Below are 11841 nucleotides of genomic sequence, written 5' to 3'. Positions count from 1 at the left end.
AGACAGAAATTAGTATTAATCTTGCTATTGACCCAAGATTGAGTAGTGCTGAGGTAGTTTCCTCACCTTCACTGTCAGATTGGTTTAGTTTGGTATCAGTCTAGGTTGAAGATGGGGAAGAAGGTTAAGACAACGGAATTCTTATACCCCATAATGCTTTGCAACAATGGGACCAGCTATGCTAGTTAGCAGCAGCCAATTAATTTGTTTATTATGTAACGCTGCCGCATTGAAATATTACGTTGTCCTAACCTGCATATTTTCGACCTACATTACAGTTCCAGTCAAGTTTGGACACCTACTCATTCAAAGGTTTTTCTTTATTTGTACTATTTTCTACATTGTAGAATAATAGGGAAGACATCAACTATGAAATAACACATGGAATCATGTAGTAACCAAAAAAGTGTGAAACAAATCAAAATATATTTTAGATTCTTCAAAGTAGCCACCCTTTGCCTTGATGACAGCTTTGCACACTCTTGCCATTCTCTCAACCAGGTTCACCTGGAATGCTTTTCCAACAGTCTTGAGGGAGTTCCCACATATGCTGAGCACTTGTTGGCTGCTTTTCTTTCACTCTGGGGTCCAACTATTCCAAACCATCTCCATTGGGTTGAGGTTTGCTGATTGTGTAGGCCAGGTCATCTGATGCAGCACTCCATCACTCTCCTTCTTGGTCAAATAGCCCTTACACAGCCTGGAGGTGTGTTGGGTCATTGTCCTGTTGAAAAACAAATGATAGTCCCACTAAGCTCAAACCAGATGGGATGGCGTATCGCTGCAGAATGTTGTGGTAGCCATGCTGGTTAAGTGTGCCTTGAATTCTAAATAAATCACCTATAGTGTCACCAGCAAAGTACCCCAACATCATTACACCATCTCCCCAATGCTTCACGGTGGGAACCACACATGCAGAGAACATTCGTTCACCTAGTCTGCATTTCACAAAGACAGTAGTTGAAATCAAATTTTGACTCGTCAGACCAAAGGACAGATTTCCACCAGTCTAATGTCCATTGTTTGTGTTTCTCGGCCCAAGCAAGTCTTCTTATTGGTGTCCTATCGTAGTGTTTTCTTTGCAGAAATTTGACCACATGAAGGCCTGATTGATGCAGTCTCTGAACAGTTGATGTTGAGATGTGTCTGTTACTTGAACACTGTGAAGCATTTATTTGGGTTGCAATTTCTGTGGCTGGAAACTAATTGTGACGGAGAAGTCAGTCACTGGCTGCGGGCAGCATTTGGTACACTAACACACACACACACACACACATTCATCACGCCTCCCTGCTCCGTTATCAGCTACGTTAATAATGTGGGTCGAACTTAGCCTCTGCAGCAGAGGTAGTTCTGGGTCTTCCTTTCCTGTGGCAGTCCTCATGAGAGACAGTTTCATCATAGCGCTTGATGGTTTTTGCGACTGCACTTGAAGAAACTTTTAAAGTTATTGAAATTTTCCGGATTGACTGACCTTCATGTCTTACTAATGGACTGTCATTTCTCTTTGCTTATTTGAGCTGTTCTTGCCATAATATGGACTTGGTCTTTTACCAAATAGGGTTATCTTCTGTATACAATCCCTACCTTGTCACAACACAACTGATTGGCTCAAATGCATTAAGAAGGAAAGACATTTCACAAATGAACTGTTAACAAGACACACCTGTTAATTTAAATGCATTCCAGGTGACTACCACATGAAGCTGGTTGAGAGAATGCCAAGAGTGTGCAAAGCTGTCATCAAGGCAAAGGGTGGCTACTTTGAAGAATCACAAATATAAAATATATTTTGATTTGTTTAACACTTTTTTGATTACATTTTCATTTTTTATTTAACCTTTTATTTAACTACGCAAGTTAGTTGAGAACAAGTTCTTATTTACAATGATGGCCTACCGGGGAACAGTGTTCAGGGGCAGAACGACAGACCTCATCAGCTCGGGGATTCGATCCAGCAATCTTTCGGTTACTGGCCCAACACTATAACCAATAGGCTACCTGCCACCCTACATGAATCCATATGTGTTATTTCATTGTAGTTTTGATGTCCTCACTATTTTCTACAATGTAGAAAATAAACTCAGCAAAAAAAGAAACGTGCATTTTTCAGGACCCTGTCTTTCAAAAATAACTTGTAAAAATCCAAATAACTTCACAGATCTTCATTGTAAAGGGTTTAAACACTGTTTCCCATGCTTGTTCAATGAACCATAAACAATTAATGAACATGCACCTGGGGAATGGTCGTTAAGACACTAACAGCTTACAGACGGTAGGCAATTCATGTCACAGTTATGAAAACTTAGGACACTAAAGAGGCCTTTCTACTGACTCTGAAAAACACCAAAAGAAAGATGCCCAGGGTCCCTGCTCATCTGTGTGAATGTGCCTTAGGCATGCTGCAAGGAGGCATGAGGATTACAGATGTGACCAGGGCAATAAATTGCAATGTCTGTACTTTGAGATGGCTAAGACAGCGCTACAGGGAGACAGAACAGACAGCTGATCGTCCTCACAGTGGCAGACCACGTGTAACAACACCTGCACAGGATTGGTACATCCGAACATCACACCTGCAGGACAGGTACAGGATGGCAACAACAACTGCCCGAGTTACACCAGGAACGGACAATCCCTCCATCAGTGCTCAGACTGTCTGCAATAGGCTGAGAGAGGCTGTACTGAGGGCTTGTAGGCCTGTTGTAAGGCAGGTCCTCACCAGACATCACCGGCAACAACGTCGCCTATGGGCACAAACCCACCGTCACTGGACCAGACACAACTGGCAAAAAGTGCTCTTCATTGACGAGTCGCGGTTTTGTCTCACCAGGGGTCATGGTCGGATTTGCGTTTATCGTCGAAGGAATGAGTGTTACACCGAGGCCTGTACTCTGGATCAGGATCGATTTGGAGGTGGAGGGTCCATCATGGTCTGGGGCGGTGGGTCACAGGATCATCGGACTGAGCCTGTCATTGCAGGCAATCTCAACGCTGTGCGTTACAGAGAAGCCATCCTCCTCCCTCATGTGGTACCCTTCCTGACATGACCCTCCAGCATGACAATGCCACCAGCCATACTGCTCGTTCTGTGAGTGATTTCCTGCATGACTGGAATGTCAGTGTTCTGCCATGGCCAGCGAAGAGCCCGGATCTCAATCCCACTGAGCACGTCTGGGACCTGTTGGATCGGAGGGTGAGGGCTAGGTCCATTCTCCCCAGAAATGTCTGGGAACTTGCAGGTGCCTTGGTGGAAGAGGGGGTAACATCTCACAGCAAGAGCTGGTAAATCAGGTGCAGTCCATGAGGAGGAGATGCACTGCAGTACTTAATGCAGCTGGTGGCCACACCAGATACTGACTGTTACTTTTGATTTTGTTCAGGGACACACTATTCCATATCTGTTAGTCACATGTCTGTAGAACTTGTTCAGTTGTTGAATCTTATGTTCATACAAATATTTACACATGTTAAGTTTGCTGAAAATTAACGCAGTTGACAGTGAGAGGACATTTCTTTTTTTGCTGAGTTTAGTAAAAATAAAGAAAAACTCTTGAATGAGTAGGTGTGTCCAAACTTTTGACTGGTACTGTATATTCAAAAGTATTTGGACACCCCATCAAATTAGTGGATTTGGCTATTTCAGCCACACCCGTTTCTGACAGGTGTATAAAATCGAGCACACAGCCATGCAATCTCCATAGACAAACATTGGCAATAGAATGGTCCGTACTGAAGAGCTCAATGACTTTCAATGTGGCACCGTCATAGGATGCCACCTTTCTGTAGCACATAACAATCGTTGTTACAACACTCATTACCGAGTTCCAAACTGCCTCTGGAAGCAGTCAGCACAAGAACTGTTTGTCAGCCTAAGATTACAATGCGCAATGCCAAACGTCGGCTAGAGTGGTGTAAAGCTCGCCGCCATTGGTGCTCCCGAGTGGCGCAGCGGTCTAAGGCATGGCATCTCAGTGCTAGAGGCGTCACTACAGACACCCTGGTTCGAATCCAGGCTGTATCACAGCCTGCCATGATTGGGAGTCCCATAGGGCGGCGCACAATTGTCCCAGCGTCGTCCGGGTTTGGCCGGTGTAGGCCGTCATTGTAAATAAGAATTTGTTCTTAACTGACTTGCCTAGTTAAATAAAGGTTAAATAAAAACATATATATGTTCAATTGGACTCTGGAGCAGTGGAAACGCGTTCTCTGGAGTGATAAATCACGCATCACCATCTGGCAGTCTGACAGACAAATCTGGGTTTGGTGGATGATAGGAAAATGCTATCTGTCCCAATGCATAATGCCAACTGTAAGGGAATAATGGTCTGGGGCTGTTTTTCATGGTTCGGACTAGGCCCCTTAGTTCCAGTAAAGGGAAATCTTAATGCTACAGCATACAATGACATTATAGACGATTCTGTGCTTCCAACTTTGTGGCAACAGTTTGGGGATGGCCCTTTGCTCTTTCAGCATGACAATGCACCTGTGCAAAAAGCGAGGTCCATACAGAAATGGTTTGTCTAGATCAGTGTGGAAGAACTTGCCTGTGAGGAATGAACTGTGGCTGGGGAGCCCCTTGAAGGAAAGGAAATGATGCATTATGAAAGGAAATAGTACTATGAACAACCTGTATATACATTATTAAAATAAATTACTTTAAAGGGTTATCCACCATTAGAGTCTAAATCCTCTATACCAGGGATCATCAACTCGATTCAGCCGTGGGATAATATTTTTACTTGAGTGGATGGTAAGGAAGCCAGAACATAATTATAAATAATTTGTTGACTGCAAATTTACCCAAACAGATATATTTGACTTAAACATAATTTCAAACCTTGCATACAATCACATATATCTCTATTATGCATCGGAATACATTGGAACAGATATCCAAAATAAAAATCACCTGGAGCTGATTTGCTGGGGGCCCAAATAAAATATACTGTAGGCTTACTTGATGACTGTCAGTTGTGTAATCTGTCTGCATATGAAACATACAAGCGCCATTTCTTTTCACAGTCTTTACATTATAGGTGTCATACGTGCACACCGCTCCATCTTATCAGTGTGCTGTTGAACCATGTTCTGTGTGCCTGCCCTAGATACTCAAAGCAGTGTGAGGTTTTTTCTGTGCAGTGGGAGGGACTGGGAGATATTAAAGCCCTGATGAAGAGTATAGGTTTTGATGAAGATAAAATAACGAAATAAAAGTTCCCAAATTTGCAATCAAGTTCATGTGTTTTCTGCAAACAACGTTTTTTGTGGTATCTGTACTTTGCTTTAGTATTTATATTTTTTGACAACTTTTATATTTAAAACCAAATACTTTGACTTTTACTCAAGTAGTATTTTACTGGCTGACTTTCACTTTTACTTGAGTCATTTCTTTACTTTACTCTCAAGATCCTCTGAGAAGTACTGAATAGAAACCCCAACTCCCAGGGCTCCACAGACGTCAAAACAGGAAGCGTCCTTTCACACCGGAAGTCTATCAGTTCGAAAAAAAACTAATTTATGAAAGCGAAATTCATAATATAGAACCAAAGTTACAGTTTTCCATAGCATAACAAATGTTCCCCTTTATAATCCACACCAAAAAACACACACCAAGCGGAGACAAAAGTTTTCATCTTGGAAAACTCGCAAAGCAACGAAAGTAAGTTCTCTGTTTACAACTTCGCACCTGCTGGCCCTTCATCGATCTAACATTAACAATGTAACGTTAGCTAGCTGCTAGCATAGCCAGATCAGATGCAATGCAACGTTAGCTAGGTGGGGGTGAATGCATGCAATTTATTATTTCTATTAACAACATAGTAAATATTAAAAAAACACGTGTCAGTTCCTAGCAATTATTGTCACCGTTTGCTGTTGCTGCCTGTAACTGTATTTACTAACCATATTTTCTCAATTGATTCTGCTGCATGCAGCTGGCCCCTCCACTTCCTGTCACCATGCCTGCTCTGCAGGACAGACCGAAGCTGTCCAACGCCATGGCCAGAGCCCTCCACAAACACATTATGAGAGAAAGAGACCGCAAAAGACAGGGTGAGATATCACAAGGCTGGCTTGGGTTGACAACTGCATTTCTTCCCAACCATAACCAAAAAGCCAGATTTTTTTCCCACAATTATGTTGTTGTAATTGGTGTCTCTTTTCTTCCAAATCTTAGAGGAGGAAGAGGTGGACAAGATGATGGAGCAGAAGATGAAAGAGGAAGAAGAGCGAAAGAGAACAAAAGAGATAGAGGAGAGGATGTCACTGGAAGAGACGAAAGAACAGGTCAGAGAAAGTCATTACAAAAAGATGGGACATAACGAACTTCAGAGGATGGGCTTTCTCACCTTAACCCTCTGATACATTCCCTTTTCCTCCTCACAGGTGATGAAGATGGGGGAGAAGCTGCAGGGACTGCAGGAGGAGAAGCATCAGCTCTTCCTCCAGCTGAAGAAGGTCCTGCACGAGGAGGAGAAGAGGCGCAGGAAGGAGCAGAGGTGAGAGGAAGGGAGCCTCTGACTCCTCAGGTGCATCTCAATAGTCAAGCTTCCTTAATGTTAGTGTAGCTTGATAAAATAAGGTCAGTAAGCCACATTATATTATTGAAATGCAACCGTCCCAGTTTGGAGTAGGAATGAGATTGTAATAAGGCCATATATAAAGGATTTGCAGATTGTTAGAAATCTCCTGTCAGATATCTCACCTGTTTTTACCTCTCCTGCAGTGACATCACAACACTGACGTCAGCCAGCTACCAGTCCAGTCTAACCATGCACACAGGACAGCATCTCCTCAACATCCAAGGTAAGCTATACACGTGTTCATGACTGTCATCTCCTAAGTAATTACATTAAATGAACATCAAAATAACGTGGTCATTTTCCGGACGCATTTATCACAAGCTGTTTACTTTGAACACATGAATTCAATATATGTGGCACTGGCCCACAATTAGTCTATCCACAAATGACTTCTGAGGTTCCCACCGGTCACTACACCATACTCCCTCATCACTTTTTTTGTTCTCTCTAACCTCTATCAGGCAGTCCAGTCAGTCACAACAGGCCCGGGGCTCTCATGTCGGAGCGCAGTAAGCAGTTGTTTCCAACACCTGTCATCCCGGTGAGTCGCAACTGGGTGGCACTCTGCATGTGTAATGTCTCATCTAACCACTAGATGTCGCTATTGTAATGGCCATCTTTTTATCAAGCAAACTTCAATTATAGTTGATGTCAGAAGTTTACATACACTTAGGTTGGAGTCATTAAAACTCGTTTTTCAACCACTTCACAAATTTCTTGTTAACAAACTATAGTTTTGTTAAGTCGGTTAGGACATCTACTTTGTGCAGGATACAAGTAATTTTTCCAACAATTGTTTACAGACAGATTATTTAACTTATAATTGTGTGGGGGTGCTTTGCTGCAGGAGGGACTGGTGCACTTCACAAAATAGATGGCATCATGAGGATGGAAAATGATGTGGATATATTGAAGCAACATCTCAAGACATCAGTCAGGAAGTTAAAGCAGGGTTGCAAATGGGTCTTCCAAATGGACATTGACCCCAAGCATACTTCCAAAGTTGTGGCAAAATGGCTTAAGGACAACAAAGTCAAGGTATTGGAGTGGCCACCACAAAGCCCTGACCTCAATCCTATAGAACATTTGTGGGCAGAACTGAAAAGGCATGTGCGAGCAAGGAGGCCTACAAACCCGACTTAGTTCCACCAGCTCTGTCAGGAGGAATGGGCCAAAATTCACCCAACTTATTGTGGGAAGCTTGTGGAAGGCTACCCGAAACGTTTGACTCAAGTTAAACAATTTAAAGGCAATGCTACCAAATACTAATTGAGTGGATGTAAACTTCTGACCCACTGGGAATGTGATGAAAGAAATAAAAGATGAAATAAATCATTCTCTCTACTATTATTCTGACATTTCACATTCTTAATTTAAAGTGGTGATCCTCACTGACCGAAGACAGGGAATTTTTACTAGGATTAAATGTCAGGAATTGTGAAAAACTGAGTTTAAATGTATTTGGCTAAGGTGTATGTAAACTTCTGACTTCAATTGTATATCTTGGCATCAATAGTGTCAATAAAGTGAGTTCCAGGCAACAGCATTCGGACCAAGCTGGAATCAAATCCTTAACTCTAGTTACAAACACCACCCACTGAAACATGGTAAATGTCAGTGATGTCAACAACAGACACATAACCCATGCTCTGTGTGACTGCTTATAGAGTGACCGTTTCACTCTCCTCGCTCCACAGGGCCGCCACTACCAGAGCCAGCCTGGATTCAGTGCGGGCCCGGCGGAGCACGGCCAGTTCGGTGGCAGTCAGTCGGTCCACGAGAGCTACGGCGTGGCCCAGACGCAGCACCCCTCCAGCTACGCCCCCGGCCCCTCTGTACCTGTCAGCTTCGCCACTAGCTCCCAGATCAGAGGTAGCATGTGTGTGCAAGCTGAATATGAATGCCTCCGACAGGAAATGCCATTGTGGACTATGTAGTAATTAAAATTGCTAATCACGAGAGCATCCTGACAGTATTAGTTTCCACAGTCTGACTCTTGCTGTCTGTCTCCGGTCCAGGTGCGTCTGCGTTCCAGGCCATGCAGTACCTTCCTCATCAACAGCCTGGCTACGCTGTTCACAGTCACTTCACCTCCCAGCAGGGATTCATCCCTGGTGCTGGAATACCCCTTCAGAAGCAGTTGGAACATGCCAACCAACAGTCTGGCTTCACTGACGGGGTAAGACCATTGGTCAGACAGATGGGGAGGAAGATGCTCTTTCAAGACGTGCACATTATAAGGTTAAGTTTTCTATTCAACCACTAAACCTAGTTGTGAATCTGTTTTAATTAAAGTGCATATTGCACAAATTCAAGTCTGAGTTGTCCTTGATACTCCTTGATACAGTTGAAGTCGGAAGTTTACATACTTAGGTTGGAGTCATTAACTTGTTTTTCCACCACGCCACAAATTTCTTGTTAACAAACTATAGTTTTGGCAAGTCAGTTAGGACATCTACTTTGTGCATGACACAAGTAATTTTTCCAACAATTGTTTACAGACAGATTATTTAACTTATAATTCACTGTATCACAATTCCAGTGGGTCAGAAGTTTTCATACACTAAGTTGACAGTGCCTTTAAACAGCTTGGAAAATTCCAGAAAATTATGTCATGGATTTAGAAGCTTCTGATAGGCTAATTGACATCATTTGAGTAAATTGGAGGTGTACCTGTGGATGTATTTTAAGGCCTACCTTCAAACTTAGTGCCTCTTTGTTTGACATTATGGGAAAACCAAAAGAAATCAGCCAAGACCCCAGAAAAAGAATTGTAGACCTCCACATGTCTGGTTCATCCTTGGGAGCAATTTCCAAACGCCTGAAGGTACCACGTTCATCTGTACAAACAATAGTACGCAAGTATAAACACCATGGGATCACGCAGCCGTCATTCCGCTCAGGAAGGAGACGCGTTCTGTCTCCTAGAGATGAACGTACTTTGGTGCGAAAAGTACAAATCAATCCCAGAACAACAGCAAAGGACCTTGTGAATATGCTGGTGGAAGCAGGTACAAAAGTATCTATATCCACAGTAAAACGAGTCCTATATCGACATAACCTGAAAGGCCGCACAGCAAGGAAGAAGCCACTGCTCCAAAATCGCCATAAAAAAGCCAGACTATGGTTTTCAACTGCACATGGGGACAAAGATCGTACTTTTTGGAGAAATGTCTGGTCTGATGAAACAAAAATATAACTGTTTGGCCATAATGACCATCATTATGTTTGGAGGAAAAAGGGGGAGGCTTGCAAGCCGAAGAACACCATCCCAACCGTGAAGCACGGGGGTGGCAGCATCATGTTGTGGGGGTGCTTTGCTGCAGGAGGGACTGGTGCACTTCACAAAATAGATGGCATCATGAGGATGGAAAATTACGTGGATATATTGAAGCAACATCTCAAGGCATCAGTCAGGAAGTTAAAACTTGGTCGCAAATGGGTCTTCCAAATGGACAATGACCCCCAAGCATACTTCCAAAGTTGTGGCAAAATGGCTTAAGGACAACAAAGTCAAGGTTTTGGAATGGCCATCACAAAGCCCTGACCACAAAGCCCTGACCTCAATCCTATAGAAAATGTGTGGGCAGAACTGAAAAAGTGTGTGCGAGCAAGGAGGCCTACAAACCTGACTCATTTACACCAGCTCTGTCAGGAGGAATGGGCCAAAATTCACCCAACTTATTGTGGGAAGCTTGTGGAAGGCTACCCAAAACGTTTGACCCAAGTTAAACAATTTAAAGGCAATGCTACCAAATACTAATTGAGTGTATGTAAACATCTGACCCACTGGAAATGTGATGAAATAAATAAAAGCTGAAATAAATAATTCTTTCAACTATTATTCTGACATTTCACATTCTTAAAATAAAGTTGTGATCCTAACTGACCTAAGACAGGGAATTTTTACTAGGATTAAATGTCAGGAATTGTGAAAAACTGAGTTTAGATGTATTTGGCTAAGGTGTATGTAAACTTTCGACTTCAACTGTACCTCTTGTCCTTTCCTTGTGTTTCTCTAAACTCCTGTTGTTTTAGGGTGCTATGAGACCCATGCACCCCCAAGCCCTCCATGCATCTGTTGCTGGCCTGCTGCCCACCCCCTCCTTGGCTGTCCAGATCCCCACTCCAAAGGTACCTCTCAGCCACCCCTCCCCACCTCTCACTGTTACTGCCCACTGTTGACCCACCACCCCATCAGAAATATCGGTGCATCTGAAAGTGTTTGTTTTTTTTAAAGTGGATTGCTTTGCTCATTGTTGTAGTATAGATTGAAAAGTGATTGTATTTTTGTTTTGTACAATTTGTCCAAGCTCTCATAGCTAAAGTCAGAGTAAAACCAGTGTGAATCTTGAATATGAATTAATCTTTATAGTGAACGCATACATTTTTTTTAATATATCACCTGAAATTCTATTTCAATTATGACTTGGTCATTTGAAATATGGATGGTTTGTCTTAAAGTTCTTAACTATTGCTTAGTAACATTTAATTGACGTTTCGTCCACCAGGCACCTTTCCAGAGCTCTCCCCAAACGGCTCCCCGCCATGCCTTCCTCCCTCATGCCCAGAGTTCACAGAGGTTCTATCACCACAGCAAGTAACCACGGTTACCTGCCTAAACTATCTCCCCTGGGAGTTCTTATCGTTCAGATTTCATTGGCTCACTCAAGATTCGTGAAGACTGGAATTATGGCATAGTCAACTTGGATTATGATGGTTGATTGTAAAGCCCAAACCCACAGGCTTGACTTTAATATTTATTGTATAGTTCATTTTATTACTGCTGTATTACTTTAGTTTTAGTGGCCTAAATGTTCTAGGAAACTTCTCTCCAGAAACTGTATAGTGTTTTACTTTCTCCTTTTTTTATTGTGTGTTTGGATGTATTACCTCAAACTGTCCTCAAAACAAATAAAAAAAAATATCACAATTTGACAATTTGTCTTTAATTTTGTTTGGGGCGTGAGAGGTCCCGCACAGTTTGGACTTCTTTGTGAATACAATAAAGCAAAAAACATGCCATAACTTTCTCATGAGTTTGTACAAAGTAATAATGGGTCAAATACTTGGTGCCTCTCCCTATAGGTGACCCAGTGTGTCTACTAGCTAGCTACCTGCTCTGTTGGCAGTCTCTAAGGGTCTTTGCCTAGGTGTCGAGGGAAATGGAAGATAAGGGGCTGATTGTGGTTCCTAAGTTCTTTGCTGAAAGGTCCTGTACGTGGTCTCAATCAGATACTTGTGAAAGACTGAAATT

General features: G+C 42.6%; 1 protein-coding gene across 4 annotated transcripts; it reads left to right on the top strand.

Moving 5' to 3' along the window:
- The first annotated feature begins 5494 nt into the window (after positions 1 to 5494).
- Positions 5495 to 11519, top strand: LOC106608669 (G protein pathway suppressor 2). Of its 4 annotated transcripts, none has more exons than XR_006770569.2 (10): positions 5495 to 5662; positions 5937 to 6054; positions 6179 to 6288; positions 6388 to 6500; positions 6728 to 6807; positions 7046 to 7125; positions 8252 to 8456; positions 8603 to 8825; positions 10623 to 10718; positions 11096 to 11519. XR_006770569.2 is itself a non-coding variant. In XM_014206762.3 (10 exons), the coding sequence occupies exons 2-10, from the start codon at positions 5961 to 5963 to the stop codon at positions 11186 to 11188; spliced, it is 1002 nt and encodes a 333-aa protein (XP_014062237.3). In that variant the 5' UTR covers positions 5495 to 5662; positions 5937 to 5960; the 3' UTR covers positions 11189 to 11519. The 4 variants fall into 4 exon arrangements, 3 of the variants coding, with proteins under 3 accessions (XP_014062237.3, XP_014062236.3, XP_045577542.2); XM_014206762.3 differs by having other exon boundaries at positions 8282 to 8456; positions 8603 to 8763; XM_014206761.3 differs by having other exon boundaries at positions 8603 to 8763.
- Positions 11520 to 11841: the final 322 nt, after the last annotated feature.

This window comes from Salmo salar, chromosome 07 (assembly GCF_965601325.2).
Source record: "Salmo salar chromosome 07, fSalSal1, whole genome shotgun sequence".
Lineage (NCBI taxonomy): Eukaryota > Metazoa > Chordata > Actinopteri > Salmoniformes > Salmonidae > Salmo > Salmo salar.
This window is presented reverse-complemented; position numbering and strand designations above follow the sequence as displayed.

Coding starts and splice junctions, on each gene's coding strand:
- LOC106608669 (XM_014206761.3), top strand. CDS start 5,961: ATGCCTGCTCTGCAGGACAGACCGAAGCTGTCCAACGCCATGGCCAGA. Junction 6,501..6,727: donor AGGCGCAGGAAGGAGCAGAG/GTGAGAGGAAGG, acceptor CCTCTCCTGCAG/TGACATCACAACACTGACGT. Junction 8,457..8,602: donor CACTAGCTCCCAGATCAGAG/GTAGCATGTGTG, acceptor TCTCCGGTCCAG/GTGCGTCTGCGTTCCAGGCC.